Below are 17,605 nucleotides of genomic sequence, written 5' to 3'. Positions count from 1 at the left end.
GCCTTTTGATAAATCTAGAGACGCGGGAGAATGTTCTATACTTCAGTTTTATGTGCCAAAAGAAAAAGGGAAGGGAGTACACGGGCGTGCGGCTAAGGCTTGCAGCTGTCTATATTCACACACAAATGTCGTAGACGTTTGAAAGTCCCAACTGCAGACTAGCGTGGTGGGCTGTGGTCATTAATATCGGCTGTGAACGACAAAGTCAAAGCCAGCGGCTCTCTTTGATCATTGTGTGACACGTGACTCAGCCTTTTTGGCTGGATTAATGACCATGTCTTGAGTCTCCCATGAACATTCTCCCCAACCAATAACATAATGGGATTCATTAGAGACGTTTAGTTCTCAGATGGAATAAGATTACATGACACTTACCCACCAAAAGAGGAAAAAATAAAGGAAAGAACATTATATTAAAGATTGCTTGAATTTTAAGTAATGCTTGGGATTGTTTCTTAAATGTAAAAAATATTGCTTTTCCTTTTTCAAATTCCCATCATTTGCACCTGGCCGCCTTTCTTTTTGAAATTTTATTCTTTTAATTATTTAATGTATGTCCTTTCTTTCTCTGAGGGGAGCAAACATTGCCTCATCACTGAAATTCTCATTTCTTGCGGCTCCTTTTCTTTATCATTTTCCGCAGAGAAAGCAGTTTAATCGAGTATACAGTAGAGAGAACAAAGGGAGTAGTGACTTGCCTAACAAAAAGGGCAATGGGAGAGCGCCATCCATCCAGTTGGGCGGCAAGTGGCAAGCATCGATAATACCGTGTGCGGAGACGCCGCATTTAAGATTGGTAAACAACAGAATATATCATTCTTTTTTCTTATCACACTTCAAGAAAATAATATGACATCAATTATTTCACACACCAAGTGTGAAATGTGTAACAAGGGCAGGCCTCAGGCATTTTTTGGGATACTAGCCACTGACCGATGCATCGATGGTTTGCCTACTTGAGAGTTGAGAGGATGTGCGATGGAGAGTCCCACCACAGCTACCAACTAGGAGCGTGTTGGCGTGGATTTTGGGTGGCAATGGGTCAACCACTATTTGTGTATATAAATGATGTTATTATCACTAGGGGGCGCCACCCCAGCTAGATAGATGACTTGTGCCGACCCACTTTCAAACTTTGCGGCCAGTGGTTGCCTGTCACGCTGTAAAAAATATCGGACTGCATTCACATATATTCTTTAGTTCGAGTACGACAGTCAACAAAAAACATTTTTTTTTTGAGTTTTAGGTTTGTGAGCAAATGTACAAGTTGGGTCAGCATACCATGTTGGTCTTCCTCAGAAGTGTTGTACAAAAAATTGGGCAGAATAGATGAACAATCTTAAAACTTTAGTCACGCTGTCAAGAATGGAGGAAGAATGAACCCTTCAATGCACTGCCGGCGATCACTGCATCTAATGTCAACAGAACTCCTTGGAGATTAAGACATTCTCCATATTAAATCAATCTCATTGTCTCATGAACAAGAATCATTTGATTCTCCCAGCTTCACTGGCTCCACCAACAATGCCTTGCCGCAAGTCATCACTATTGTTTGACATTTGTAACCAAAGCCCCTGCATCCAATAATTTAGTAGACAGTTTTGAAATCAAACCAACCACGGCAATAGATGAATGTGATTATTCTGAAATTAAAAAGAAATAATGTCAAATGGGCGGTGCAGAGCATTGTTCTGGGTATTGATGGTGGGGTCCCAAATTTGCATCCGCTCATTCTTGGGGGCAACCTAGGTGAGATTGTAGACAAAACTTGGGATGAAAATAGAGAGAAGGATTGTGCAGGATCAGGTCAATATGGCCAGGCCTAAATGGTTCAGTTGACACAAAGTTCAGGCCCAACCAGGCCCTCATGCCTGCTAATTTCTTCCATATAAAAAAATATAGCAAAATTTCTTAACACAACTACTTTAATAATACTCAAATAATTGTTCTTCATTACTATACTTAAAGATATTTTTTCATTCATCATACTTGGGCTCATACAGCAGGGAAATGATGGTTAATAAACTATAAAGCATATCTAAATTGTTTTTGCAGTGAAAATAATTTCACAAACAGATTAAGAAGAGAAACCTGAGCATTTGTCTAGACCAGCAAAAATAAAAATAAAAAACATGAATACTGGGAAGGTTACATTCAGGCCCAAAAATCCAATCCCTTGCTAATGATTTTACCATGACTATGCATGTGTAAAAATAAAATTAAAACGACAAAGAAATGATTAATTGGATACCAAACTAACTGAAGTAGTACGCTTTCTTTTTGAGGGGGTGTGGAGATCGGATCATTTTGACATACTAATTTGTGTACAAACACTGCATAATAGTGCGTTTGTTGCGAAAACAAGAAGAGTTGTGCAGCCAAAACATAATAGCAAAGGGGTGTAAAAAATTATCATTCTAAATCTCAGGGTTTTTCTTTTAAACTGGTGTAAAGTGCACTTTTGACTCCACAAACCATGGTATAATATGCAGCCTCAGCACATGTAAACCAAGTACCAAAACATACATACAAATGAACATTAGCATAAACATGTCCTCTAACCAGGGATGAAAGTTTTGACAAAATTCTCCAAAGTGTTGGGTGTAGGAGAAGGGAGAAAGAAAATCTGGAACTGATTTTCTCATTAAAATCCACATAGGCTAATTTCTCTTAAATTTGTTTTTTAAAAGTTAAGAAATGGGGCTTACACGTGGCTTTATCTCCAAGCCACACTTGATCTATAATTATTAATGTACATAAAATATATACATTATCTTATCTAAAATATTAAAAATTAATGCATAAATAAATTTTAATTATTTTATTTTCAAATTTCTGCATGATAATCTTTTCAATGGGTGTCTTTTAATACGAAATACAAGAGAAATATAAACTTGAAAATAAAATTATAAATATTTTTAAATAAAAAATAATTAGACATAAAACCATTTCTTTTACATCCTTGGGTACATCCAAACTACATAAATCATCATTTTAATATCAAATGTATTTTTGAGTATTACATATTATTGCCTTATCATACATATTGTTTTCTTTAATAAAACAACTTCAACATGAGTGTAATTACTTATTTTATCTTTTCTTGGAAATTTTTTCCCACATTTTTATGAGTTTTGATCAGTTTCCATCCACCATTATTTTTTTTCCAATTTTCCATTTGATATTTTTTATATTTCCCAAAATTTTCATAAAATTTAACCACCGATATTCCATCAATTTCTGATATTTTCATCCTTTGCTCTAACATCAGGAAACATAATATCTACAATTGAAAACTCACATAAACATATGCTCTAAACGTGTTCTAGACCTCAGAGAATTTCTAATATTCTATGTCATCTCCAAAAGATCTAGGGACTTTAGCTTTAAAGGAGTTCACTAAGCACAAAAAACAGTGAACCTTTGAGATTATATGATATTAAACAACTCCAATGCGCAGCACTAATTCAGCAATCCCAAAATGTATGCCATACTTCATAGAATGCTGTCAGAGGGAATGTCATGCCAGTGCACATTAGGAATATCACTGAGTTAGTGCACTAGGAGTTAAAATTTGGCTTACAAATGATAAAATGAATGCAATGCATTGAAATGGAGATAAAATAATAACAATAAAAACAACAACAAGAAGAAGTTAAGAAACTACAATAATGCAAACTTTGAATGATTATAAGGATTTTTAGAAAGAAAAAACCAAACAACAGAAAACAAAAAGCAGCAGGCTACCTCTAATAAATTAGGTATCTGGAGTCCCTTGGCCATTCCTTTAATAAACAGATTCTAAACACTCTTTAGCTCTATGAACCTTTGATTGGAGGTAAAAGCTGCCATTCTTAGCATTCTGCTCAAACAAGTTATCGTACTTCTGCATTCAGGGAAACATGATGTCTTTTCACATAAGACTCATGAAAACCTAGTGCTGACATAATAGAGTGGACACTGCAAAATAATAAACTGTATTAAGCTATGAGACAAACCTGTAAGATTTCCTCCCACGATGAATGCTCAGTGACACCTAGAATCTGCCTTGCCTCTAGTTCAGCCATTATTTTGCTTCCTCTCCTGATGTTCTGTACTGTTTCTTGAGCAACACCAGATTTTGAGGCATCTGAAAGCAACCACACAAAAGTAATGAACCCAAAAAAGGCAGGAGGTCTGAGATAGAACAACAATAAAAGACATTGAAGTGTACCCAATAGAGAAAATATTTGGAATTATGTGCTATATGAGTTCAGAATAAGATATAGAACTAAAGGAAACAAAACATGACTAGATGCACAAATAAACCAAAAAAGACACATACTTGCAAGTGCCTGACGATATGCTTGAACTAAAGCTCTTGCTAATATTCCGGATCCAATAACAACCAAGTTCGCAAGGATTTTTGCAGCCTGAACCAACAAGTAACAGCAAATCAACTATGAAATACTTCCTCTTTTCTAATGCTCTTTCCCCCTTAAAATTGGAATGCAGCAGGTTCATTAAGTAGTGGAACACAGGATAGGAGTTTTGGGGAAAATGTTAAAGAGACTAAGAGGGTGATAATTATTACTTCTTTACTTAAGTTAACTTTAAGTTAAATTACTTTTAAATTGTTAACTTAAAATTTATTCTAAATCATTAAATTGACATATTTACCCGCATTAATTTTAACTAATATTTATGCTTTCACTAATCGTAAGCAATAAATTTATTTGTTAAACATCCATATTTAAAATATTATAGATGCATAAGATACTACAAAAATACTTACTATAAAAGATGAGTTGTGGATGTAAAGTAAAACATACCCTCACTAAACATGGACAAATAAGGCAAAAGAGATTTGAGATTAAGAATAAGTTAATTATTTTGACTTAATATTTAAAGTTATTTTTTATTTTAAGTTGTGATATTAAGTTATTCAACTAAACATATTTAATCTACTTAAATTAAGTTATTAAGTTATGTTAAGCTATTAAGTTAATCTACCAAACATTCTCTAAAAGTATTAAAAGCTAGTGACCTTTGCAAAAGATACATTGAATATGACAAAAAAGTGAAAAACTAGTGACAGAATGCTGGTGTAAATCAGCAAGCGATCTTACAAGTTACACACCCATGAGTAACCTAGATGATAGCGCTAAGCTCATGACCCAGCAAAAGTACAGGTTCAATCAAGAGAATTAACAGCACAACCTACAGAGCCTAATGCAACAATCTATAAAATGTAAAAGAACCATCCTCAAAACTGAAAAACTAAACACTCTCCCAACGATGTGTGTGATATGTATACGTGATTTTGGGCCAAAAATAAATAGCTTCAGACAGCATTATTCAGATCCAAACTTTATAAGGTTCCTTGAAAAGCCTGTGAAATGGAAAGAAAACAGCACCTTTTTTCTGTTACAAAATGGTTTTTTTTGATAGACAAAGAGAACCAATAGATTAAAAAAACGCCAGAAAACAGGGGGCACTCCCTAAGTACACAGGTTGTATACAAAGAAGGCCCAAAAACAAGGCAACAAGGGAAAAATAAAGACTAAAAAGGATTAGCTAAGCAACAACCCTATCACCCATCAAATTCTGAAAAGATAGATAGTCCAAGTCCAAGTCCACAAATTGTTGAGACCATTCAAGCAGGGACCGAAGAAAAAGTTTCCTCAAGCTCGTGTTTGTCATCTCTTCCTCTAGGAAGGTTCTTTGATTTCGCTCTCCCCAAATACACCAAAACAGACAAATAGGCGCCATTTTCCAAACTACACTCCTTTTCTTCCCCATGCCCTTCATTTTCCACTCAAGAAGCAAATTTCTCACGGAATCCGGGAGCACCCACACCACCCCAAACGAAGAAAACAATAAGTTCCAAAGATCCCTTGTCTTACCACAATGAATTAGGATGTGGTTTGCCGTTTCCTCATTTTCTTTGCACAGGTTGCATCTATTAGCCATAGACCAACCCCTCCTCATCAGCATATCTATAGTGGAAATTTTACCCCAAACTGCTTCCCAAGCAAAAAAACGAGTTCTTAAAGGGGCATACGAACCCCAAACCTCCTTTACTGGAAATAAAGGGCTATTGTCTTCCTTCAAAGACCTATAATAAGAGTTTACCTTAAACGTTCCTTTTCTCTCAATTTTCCAAACCAGAAAATCTTCCCCTTCTTGCACCCTTACTGCAGAAATGTAACCCAAAAAGCGGTTCACCTCCTCTAACTCCCAATCTTGAAAGGGTCTTCTAAAGTGCACCTCCCAACCCCCACCTCCACCTTCTTGTCTTCCCCACAGATCAGCCACTATTGCAGAATTATTAGCTGCAATTCTAAACAGCAAAGGGAAGAGATCCTTTAGCTTAGAATCTCCTACCCACATGTCCCACCAAAATCTGGTACGTCTCCCATTTCCAATATGAATCCTAGTTCTGAGAAAGAATTCCTCCCAGCCCTTCCTAATGTCTTTCCAAAGGCCCGTCCCGTAAGACTCTCTCACCTCTCTAGTGGTCCACCCACCTTGTACCTCCCCAAATTTACCAACAATGACTCTTCTCCACAAACTCTCCCTTTCTATAGGAAATCTCCATAGCCATTTCCCGAGCAAAGCATGATTGAAATCCTTCAAGTACCTTAACCCCAACCCTCCATGCCTCATATCTTTACAAGTAACCTCCCATCTCACCAAGTGGATCTTCCTTCTGTTACAAAATGGTAGAAAGATCAATATGACAGGCATGGATAACCTATGCCTACAATGTGTCCAGCCCACATGCAATTACTACTTGACGGTAAAAATGATGCAGCCCTTGCTAGGTCAAATCCAGATTGCTGGTCCCTTTGCAGCCAAGGAACATAAACCCCTCAGAACAAGGTACGTTTAACACTCATTATTAACATATAAGTAATATGTATCCAAATGCAAGTAGTTCTAAAATAGCATTGGCATCCATGTGAAGTATTTAGAAGCTCTCACCAGTTTTCCTAACTATTCCTACTTGAGTGGGTATTTTTATAAGTCATGCCTCTAAAATGCCTCCAACATCAAGCCATCCAAGAGCAACATGGGGCCATTGTGTCCCAGTGACTGAGGCCCTATGTGAAGGGGTGTACCTTGAAGCCCAAAACCAAGCCAAAAGTATAGACAAGCCTAGGGAGCTCAAACAAGCTCAATGCTTGCACCAATGGGCCCATTAGGCGCATCTAGCTCGTAAAGAGGGTTGGCTACAACATCCCACCATTATGTCATAGATTTAGGTGTTTTCTAAGCACTTGTGGCACACTTAAATAACTCAAAGTGCTCAAACTTGCAAAATCAGCCTTTCACGAACTTAGCTTTTTATGCTAAGCAACATTATGCAACATGGAAGTTCGAGATGAACAAAGTAAGCAACACATAAATAACTCAAAGTGCTCAAACTTGCAAAATCAGCCTTTCACAAACTTAGCTTTTTACGCTAAACAACATCATGCAACACAGAAGTTGGAGATGAACAAAGCAAGCAACACTTGCATAGTTTGAAAGAATGGAAGGTTGTATTATACAAGAATGCTTTACAAGGCTTGGTGCCTAGGGCAAATGGGGCCTCCTCTAGAAGCCACTTACAAGAGCTTAAAATAATTCTCAAGAATACTCCAAATAACTCCAAGGATTCCTACCCATTTATGAGATGTGTAAATGTCTCTAGGTTATGTTGGAAGCTTCTTGTCCTCATATAAGCTCAAGTGAGGCGTAATTTGAGTAGGGTGTGACAATTAGCTATGCAAGATTTAAGCAATCTCGCTTAGAAGTTCAACTCAGAGCTAATCAAGGCACAAAATGGCCTCCTATTGGATCACTGTAGTCATGAACACTTCAGCAAAGATGAGGGGATGACAATCCATCACTTTAACCGGTAACACTTAATACATATTGTTGAATATAATGTATGTATAGTATACTATCTTTCCTTGTTAATATAGGTCACATGTATGGTAGTTACTAGCCTTGTATATATATATCTCTCAATTGTAAGTAGAGATTACAATGAATGTGAATAAGGTTTTTCTCCTTTCTCTCTCTCTCTCTCAACATGGTATCAGAGCCAAGGAAGAAAACCTAATTCTTTCCTGTTTTCCGTGTCATCAACTCCGGGAAACCTTCCGGTGACCGTGTTTCTTTCCGGTCACCTTCCCCATCTCCCAATTTTTTCCGGTCAGTCGGATCGTCGTTAGAAAACACTCACCGCTGGCAAATTTTCCGGCGAAATTTTCCGGCGAACTTTCCGGCGAAATTTTCCGGCGAAATTTCCCGGCGACCTATTTTTCCGACACCGACCATACCAGAAGGAGCGCCTGGAGGAGATCTCCAACTTTTGTGAAGGCACCAGCACCAAAAGAGCAGCCACGCGCCGGCCACGCGCAATTTTCCGGCCGGCGGTTGAATCTCACGCGCCGGCGCGTGGGGGCGCGTGAGAGCTTTTCCGGCGACGCGCCTCCTCCTCCAGCTTCGCCTGACGCCGATCAGCCTTCCCACCTCCCTGGTTCTCCCATCCGAGCCCTGGACGTACCTCTTTTGGGGATTTTTGCCTCCGTCGGCCCTCCAAACAGTCTTTCCGGCGAAGCTCCGACCACTTTTTCTCCACTCCAATCCCTGCACGTGCCTTGGGAAGTGTTCTTCTCCCTTTCTGGTGGTACCACACCGCGATCTGAGGCGGTCTCCCTTTTTCGGTGGTGCCACGCTGAAATCTGAAGCCGTATTAGGGCTCTCTTCGATCCAAACATACTTCATTCTCCAGATAAGTGGATATGGCTACTAAAGCTTCCATTTTTTCCTCTGTCATATCTGGATCTCCTATGATTACTTCGGAGAAATTAGTTGGGAGTGAAAATTATCTTTCCTGGTCTGCCTCTGTTGAACTTTGGTTTATGGGTCAAGGATATGAGGATCACTTGATTACACAGGAGGCAGATATCCCTGAGGTCGACCGCGTACAGTGGAGGAAGATAGATGCACAGTTGTGTAGTGTATTATGGCAATCGGTTGATCCCCGAATTCTTCTTCATCTTCAGGCCTATAAAACTTGTTTTAAATTTTGGACTCAGGCCAAAGGATTATACACGAATGATATCCAGCGTCTTTATAAGGTGGCTTCTGCTATTGTCCATCTCAGCCAACAGGACTTGGATCTATCTACTTATATTGGCCAGATTGCCTCTCTTAAGGAGCAGTTCTTGACTGTGATGCCTCTTACTCCTGATGTTGGGGCTCAACAAACACAGCTTGACAAGTTCTTCATGGTCCTTACTCTTATCGGCCTCCGTCCGGATCTTGAGCCTATTCGTGATCAGATTCTTGGTAGTTCATCAGTTCCGTCCTTGGATGATGTGTTTGCTCGCCTCCTCCGTATCTCGTCCACTCAGACTTTGCCATCTGATAGCGCTTCAGATTCTTCTGTGTTAGTTTCTCAAACTACCTCTCGAGGAGGACGTAGTGGTACCCGAGGTAGAGGCCAACGTCCTCATTGCACCTATTGCAATAAACTTGGCCACACTCGCGATCGTTGCTATCAGTTACATGGAAGACCTCCTCGCACTGCCCATATGGCCCAGTCCTCTGATTCTCCGCTGCCTCAGCCTCCGAGCTCCTCCGTATCTCAGACATCTCAGGCTTCTATTGCCTCTGTTGCCCAGCCTGGTAATGCCTCTGCCTGCCTTACCCACACATCTTCTCTTGGACCCTGGATTCTAGATTCTGGAGCATCTGATCACCTATCTGGTAATAAGGATCTTTTCTCCTCTATTACTACTACCTCTGATTTACCTACTGTTACCTTAGCTAATGGTTCTCAAACTGTGGCTAAAGGTATTGGTTTGGCCCTTCCTTTGCCTTCTCTACCTCTCACTTCTGTCCTTTATACTCCTGAATGTCCTTTTAATCTTATTTCCATCAGCAAAATCACTCGTACTCTTAATTGCTCTATTACCTTTTCTGATAAATTTGTGACCTTGCAGGACCGGAGTACGGGGAAGACGATTGGCATAGGACGTGAGTCTCAAGGCCTCTATCACCTCACCTCAGATTCATCTCCTGCAATTTGCATTTCCACTGATGCTCCTCTCCTCATTCACAATCGTCTGGGCCACCCTAGTCTCTCCAAGTTCCAGAAGATGGTTCCTCGTTTTTCCACTTTGTCGTCGCTTCCGTGTGAGTCATGTCAGCTTGGGAAACATACTCGTGTCTCGTTCCCAAAGCGTTTGAATAATCGGGCAAAGTCTCCTTTTGAGCTTGTCCACACTGATGTTTGGGGTCCTTGTCGGACTGCGTCTACTTTAGGATTTCAGTATTTTGTCACTTTCATTGATGACTATTCTCGATGTACTTGGTTATTCTTAATGAAAAATCGAGCTGAGTTATTCTCTATTTTCCAGAAATTTTATACTGAAATCCAAACCCAGTTCAATATTTCTATTCGTGTGTTACGCAGTGACAATGCCAGGGAATATTTTTCAGCCCAATTTACTTCGTTTATGTCTCATCATGGGATTCTTCATCAGTCTTCTTGTGCTCATACTCCTCAACAAAATGGGGTAGCTGAACGCAAGAATCGACATCTTGTTGAGACAGCTCGTACTCTCCTCCTCCATAATCATGTTCCTTTTCGTTTTTGGGGGGACGCTGTTCTTACCGCTTGTTATTTGATTAATCGTATGCCCTCCTCTGTCTTACACGATCAGATTCCTCACTCCCTTCTTTTCCCTGACCAACCACTTTATTTCCTTCCTCCTCGTGTCTTTGGTTGTACTTGCTTTGTTCATATTCTCACTCCTGGACAGGACAAGCTTTCCGCCAAAGCCATGAAGTGCCTCTTCTTGGGATATTCCAGACTTCAGAAGGGTTATCGTTGTTATTCCCTTGAGACTCATCGGTACTTTATCTCCGCTGATGTCACCTTCTTTGAGGACTCACCATTCTTTTCCACCACTTCTGAGTCTCTTCCTGTTTCTGAAGTCTTGCCCATTCCCATTGTCTCCCTACCTGATGCTATGCCCCCTCGACCACTTCAGGTTTATCATCGTCGCCCTCGTGTCGTTGCTCCTCTCCCTTTTCCTGAGGCACCTGCTGACTCACTTCCTATCCCTTCGGCTTCACCTGCCCCGGCTCTGCCTTCTCCTAATGACTTACCCATTGCTGTTCGGAAAGGTACTCGCTCTACTCGTAATCCTCATCCTATTTACAATTTTTTGAGTTATCATCGATTATCTTCACCCTATTCTGCTTTTGTTTCTGCTATATCCTCTGTTTCTCTTCCAAAGAGCACCCATGAAGCTCTTTCCCATCCAGGCTGGCGACAGGCAATGGTGGATGAAATGGCTGCTCTGCACTCTAATGGCACTTGGGATCTTGTTGTTTTACCCTCTGGTAAATCTACAGTTGGTTGTCGTTGGGTCTATGCAGTTAAGGTTGGTCCTGATGGTCAGGTTGATCGCCTTAAGGCCCGCTTAGTTGCTAAAGGCTATACTCAAGTTTATGGTTCTGATTATGGTGACACATTCTCCCCTGTTGCCAAGATTGCTTCTGTCCGCTTGCTTCTGTCCATGGCTGCTATGTGTTCTTGGCCTCTTTATCAGTTGGATATTAAAAATGCCTTCCTTCATGGTGATCTTGCTGAGGAAGTTTATATGGAGCAACCTCCTGGTTTTGTTGCTCAGGGGGAGTCTGGTTTAGTGTGCAGGTTACGCCGCTCTCTATATGGCTTGAAACAATCTCCTCGAGCATGGTTTAGCCGTTTTAGTTCTGTTGTTCAAGAGTTTGGCATGCTTCGCAGTACAGCAGACCATTCAGTTTTTTATCATCATAACTCCTTGGGGCAGTGTATTTATCTGGTTGTTTATGTGGACGACATCGTCATTACAGGCAGTGATCAGGATGGTATTCAGAAACTAAAGCAACATCTTTTTACCCACTTTCAGACCAAAGACTTGGGGAAACTCAAGTATTTCTTGGGAATTGAGATAGCTCAATCCAGTTCTGGTGTGGTCCTTTCCCAAAGGAAGTATGCTTTAGACATCCTGGAAGAAACCGGTATGTTAGACTGTAAACCGGTAGACACACCTATGGATCCGAATGTCAAACTTGTACCAGGACAGGGGGAGCCTTTAGGAGACCCCGGGAGATATCGACGGCTCGTAGGTAAATTGAACTATCTCACCATTACTCGTCCAGACATTTCTTTTCCTGTGAGTGTTGTTAGTCAATTCCTACAGTCACCATGTGATAGCCATTGGGATGCCGTAATCCGTATTCTTCGATATATCAAAAGTACACCAGGCCAAGGTGTATTGTACGAGAACAGAGGTCATACTCAAGTTGTTGGTTACACAGATGCAGATTGGGCTGGCTCACCCACAGATAGACGTTCCACTTCAGGGTACTGTGTTTTTATTGGAGGTAATCTAATATCTTGGAAGAGTAAGAAACAAGATGTAGTGGCCAGATCTAGCGCTGAAGCCGAGTATCGAGCTATGGCTTTGGCAACATGTGAACTCATATGGTTGAGACATCTTCTTCAGGAGTTGAGATTTGGAAAGGATGAACAGATGAAACTCATCTGTGATAACCAGGCCGCATTACATATTGCATCCAATCCAGTCTTTCATGAAAGGACCAAGCATATTGAAGTTGACTGTCATTTCATTAGAGAGAAGATCGCATCAGGATGTGTTGCTACAAGTTTTGTCAATTCAAATGATCAACTAGCAGACATCTTCACTAAATCTCTCAGAGGTCCTAGGATTAAATATATTTGTAACAAGCTTGGTGCATATGACGTATATGCTCCAGCTTGAGGGGGAGTGTTGAATATAATGTATGTATAGTATACTATCTTTCCTTGTTAATATAGGTCACATGTATGGTAGTTACTAGCCTTGTATATATATATCTCTCAATTGTAAGTAGAGATTACAATGAATGTGAATAAGGTTTTTCTCCTTTCTCTCTCTCTCTCTCAACACATATGTCATGCTGAGATCGCCATTCATTCATTGCCTATATAGGAGACAAGCCTGCAGTTCCCAAGGGCAGGCGATGAGCTCTCACTTCCCATAAACACCCTGATTGGTTTTGATCCTCTAGATCAGCTTACTCATTGTAAGGTACCCTACATAATAAATCCCACCAACTCTCATACCAAGATGTTGAATCCTACTAGGTCACTTTATCTCTATGCAAATTGCAACTTCAATGTTGCTACATGTTGGGGAGTAGCAATACTGCTCTTAAGCCCGTGGATGTTTCACCTAAATAATGGCTCTTAAAACAGGTTGTGGTGAATGTCATAAAACGTTTGATCTACCCTCACTAGATGCCAATTAGTTTTCAAATGAGATAGTCAAAACTCGATCAAACAATTTGTATTAGAGCCAAGGTTCATAGGCTTGAGTCATAAGAGTATCATGTTTGGGGGTTTGCTGGGGTGGAACAATGCCACTCTTAAGCCCAATGATGGGTCACCCAAATGATGGCATGACTCTTAGAACCAGCCCACAGAAGTTTGATCTACACTCACTGGACACCAATTGAGTTTCAAATGAAATAGTCAAAATTTCAATACAACACTGCACTCCTCCCAAGGGAAGGTATCCTTTACATATAACCATTTTCTTTGGCACAAGATAACTTGCCTAAGAACACCGCCATTTACAAGATTTTATTTGCAAAATGGATCAAATACAAACTAGAGAGAGAGAGAGAGAGAGATGAGTAAAATCATTTGAGAGAAGGGAGAATGCCATAGCAAGAAATAATTCCACTTTCGTTATCACGTATCAACAAAAATGATGATCATCATCAAAACCAAAGGGAACTCTATCACGATGTCTTAACTTCACCACAGTAAAGGTCTAGCTTAGGTGCCATTATAGTATTTAAACTCCCCTAATTGCCATCTCTACTTTAAGTTGGCTCAGGTGCCACCAAAATTGAAGTCATAACCTTATTGTATCAATACGTAAGTTATTTGCTTTCACAATCTACATGATTCTACTTCCACACGACCAACTGTGAAAGGTCCACAGCAGTGGTATGCATAGCATCACTTGCACAGGCTCTGAAACACTCCAAGTCAAGATGAACTTTTTTTTGGTGAGGATGATTAAAGCAAGCAAATGACATGGTATAAGCAAATAACACCTGAGCAACCATCAAATAGGGTTGCAGTTAAGTATATAACCTTGATTGTTGGATGATACATACACATGATTATGACCAAAACATTACCAACAGAAGGTGATAAATAGGCAAGAAAATGCCATGCTTGCCATCAGTGAAGAAGTAAATAAATACTTAGGATCTTGAGGCACTGGATAAATTTGTTTCAAAATACCAGAAACCTACAATAAGAAGCCAACATATGTAAGATATATCTTTTAACAGAATTATAATTATCAGTACCAACTGGAGCTTTGAGGGCACCACATCAGTGGGGTGGAAGGACTGGTGAGTGGGAGACTGGCAAAAAAATCCATATGATTTTAAAAAAATACATAAAATAGATAAAAGAAGAAGAAAATCAATCCAAGTAAATCAGTCTATAACAAATGACAAAATCTATCAGCATTGATAAAGTTGCCACAATAAATCCCTTTCATGCATGTAACAGCTGTTTTACATGGAAGAATATGGAAAATAATAAGCCAAAACTAGGCATATGTTCAGTGTAGACAAAAATTCATCTGTTGACATCTGTTCAAATGAAAATGCCAATAATGACAACCAATTCAGAAATTATCCCTCTGAGTGACTTAGAATACAACTCCAAATTTAAAAATCTTAGCAACATATAAGTAATCTTGGAAAGATCAAGTCACCAATTTGTTTCAATAAAAATGAAAAAACGCATCCCACTTAGGCTCTTTCCAAACAGGATAATTATGGAGGGAATGGAAGGGAAAACTGAAAATAGCTTGTAACTTGCAGCGTTCTTTCATTGTCCTTTTGAGATCCAAACGGATAGTAGAGCAACCAAAGCAGACTAAAACAAATATGGCATCCAGAATCAATCGATGGAAATTCAACAAACACTCAAGTCCCAAGATGTAATGGCACACTGCCAACAGTACGAATCCACCCAAAATCCAAACTTTGACCATTAAGACATTGCCCATTGAAAAAGACCCGATATTTGAAACCACCAGCAATTAGCATATCCCACCTTGCCCGGCATTTGAATGGTGATAAACAACAGCTGGAACTCACATACCCTGGAAGAATCAGCCATTCCCCTTTGCAAAGAAAGGCCTTATTAAATGGACAAAAGAAAAAACAGCACCCATAACCAAAATCTGACCTTGGCAGAATTAGACAGAATACAAAAGAAAAAAACAAAAAAAAAAAAACATCTAAGCTACGAATTTTCCTATAGCAGATTGTTAACCTAAACTATAAGCGGTCGCCAGTTCTTAAAATTTTGTAACTTTGTAACCAAGTGAAACTGGAGAAATAAGACCCTCAAAACATCTTTTCCAATCCATTAGACAGAAAAAATGGAACAGTCAAATCAGGCAATTTGGCGTTTCACTATTCATTAGCTTCACACAATCTAACTTGAACCCTTTTGGACAGATTCATACAGTGTTTTTGCCCTTTTTTCCATTGAATCAATAAGGTTATTGCACAAAGAAATACACTAACAAGGAATTTGAATAAATTAAAGTATGAGAAAAGAAATAAATGAATCAACTTTAACACTTGGGAAATGGATGGTATTACCTTAGTCAAACAAGGGGTGGATAGTTAGGGCTTTCACAGAGAGAAACTACTGATTTCAGTGGAAATTCGAGCGAAGTTTTTGAGTGCAGCCAGCAGGCAAAGCAGTGGACATTTTTGGACTTGCAAGCCCATGGGCTCAACATGGGCCTCCAAGGAATACAGTACGCACGGAACGGCCTGAAATCCAAAGCAAGAACCGATTTTTTGGACTCCCAAGCCCAAAAAGTGGCCCGAACAATTTAAAGAAAAAAGAGTTGAGGAATAAAATTTTCTTAGGTTAACTCTCCTACAGAAATGCAATGTTATTGACTTTGTCTCCGTGTGTTCCAATTGTTTAATGTTTTAACTTTTAAAGCAAACAGGTTGAAGACACTTCGAGTACTGTGAATGGAATGGTAGTCGTTAAATCGAAAAAAGGATACTTTTTAAAAATTTGGAAAATGACTCTCTATCGGATAAAATTGTCTTCATAATATTCTTAAACGTGAGAATTAAGGACCTTATAATTTAATTATGAAAACGTCGTATCCTATGATTTACTTTTTATATTATATAAATTAAAATACCAAATATTTTTATTCCATTTTGATAAAACAATTTTGAAAGAATTATCTTGGTATAAACACTCCCATTACTCAAATTCATCATTAGCCTGGATATTGATTTTTAGTGGACGACAACAACCCCGGCCCCGACCCTCACCCCCACGACCATTTCTCCGCGGGCGACCCCGGCCACGACCAACAGTTTTCTTCCCATTAGGAGAATCTTCGGACTTATCCTCTGCATTGGTCTCGTTTTTCTTCTCATCATCCAAATTTGAGGAGCAATTCACAGGATCAACTTTTTCAAAATTCTCTTGAGCTATGGGTTCCTCCCTCTTTGGTGTCACATTGCAATGATTGGATCAAATCCATTAAGTCTCTATTAACCTGTCACTATCAGTCCCCAACAAGCTCACGTAAACTAAATTTCATGCAAAAAGGAAAAAAAAAAAGAAGACGACTTGCACTTCTTCCACATTAACGAAAAACATGCACTGATGCTACTTCTGGTTGCTGAGAGCATAAGAAAGGAAACCTAAAAAGATTTTTATGAATCTTACAACCCCAAATAACTTGGCACTACCAGTTCCATTCTCACAAATCATATGAAAATGAAAGCAAGATAAAATCTACTTTCACAGACATTAAAAGTATATGGGGCACCATGTACCATACCTGTGGATTTTGCAGGAATTCGGATATGTCAGCTGGGCAAGAAGGGCACTTCATGACATTCTTGTGCGATCTAAGTGCCTGCCCACTAAAGCATAATCTCTTACGTACAAACGTCTTACCAGCAAAGGCCTCTTGCACACAATCTTTGCAAAAGTTATGAGCACATGGTGTTGTTACAGGAAGCCTCATCACATTTTGACACAGCGAGCAGTAGAAATCTGCATTCGGAAATGTAAGTGAAATTTAAGAAAATGAACATAATAAAATCTATTAAACATCAAGGAAGCAAGATTATACAACAGTCCTCCCTCTACCTTAGTTTTCCACATCAAGTTAACCTGCAATGATCCTAAATGGGACCAATTTCCATACCCTAAAAGATCAGATCATAGAAAATACCAATTTCTTTTATGAGTTCAAAATCCCTATGGAACCATCTTGTCAGAACATTGATGTTTTAATTTGATTCAATAACAAATTGGAAGGAGGTCCACCATCCACCTAAGGGACAGTTTCAAATCCTAAGGAGGATGGCATTGGTTAAATAAGAATAAAGAAGGAAAAAGAATAAGAACAGAGAGAAAACCAAATCTTTAGGGAGCTTTTCTCTTGCAGTTCTCTTTCTCTTTCTCTTTCTCACGGAA

The 17,605-nt window shown here is 39.4% G+C and overlaps 1 protein-coding gene across 3 annotated transcripts; it reads right to left on the bottom strand.

Annotated features, from left to right (window-relative positions):
• Positions 1–755: 755 nt before the first annotated feature.
• Positions 756–17,179, bottom strand: LOC100267977 (mitochondrial import inner membrane translocase subunit PAM16 like 1). Of its 3 annotated transcripts, none has more exons than XR_002032285.2 (6): positions 16,962–17,179; positions 4,325–4,412; positions 3,999–4,129; positions 3,748–3,886; positions 1,282–1,574; positions 756–1,177 (listed from the first exon to the last, which is right to left on the bottom strand). XR_002032285.2 is itself a non-coding variant. In XM_019226497.2 (5 exons), the coding sequence occupies exons 1-4, from the start codon at positions 17,148–17,150 to the stop codon at positions 3,788–3,790; spliced, it is 507 nt and encodes a 168-aa protein (XP_019082042.1). In that variant the 5' UTR covers positions 17,151–17,179; the 3' UTR covers positions 1,207–1,574; positions 3,748–3,787. The 3 variants fall into 3 exon arrangements, 1 of the variants encoding a protein (XP_019082042.1); XR_002032286.2 differs by having other exon boundaries at positions 756–1,160; XM_019226497.2 differs by lacking the exon at positions 756–1,177 and having other exon boundaries at positions 1,207–1,574.
• Between the last annotated feature and the right edge of the window lie 426 nt (positions 17,180–17,605).

Source organism: Vitis vinifera, chromosome 17 (assembly GCF_030704535.1).
Source record: "Vitis vinifera cultivar Pinot Noir 40024 chromosome 17, ASM3070453v1".
Taxonomy (NCBI): Eukaryota; Viridiplantae; Streptophyta; class Magnoliopsida; order Vitales; family Vitaceae; genus Vitis; species Vitis vinifera.
The sequence above is the reverse complement of the archived record's forward strand: the minus strand, read 5'-3'. Positions and strand labels throughout refer to the sequence as shown.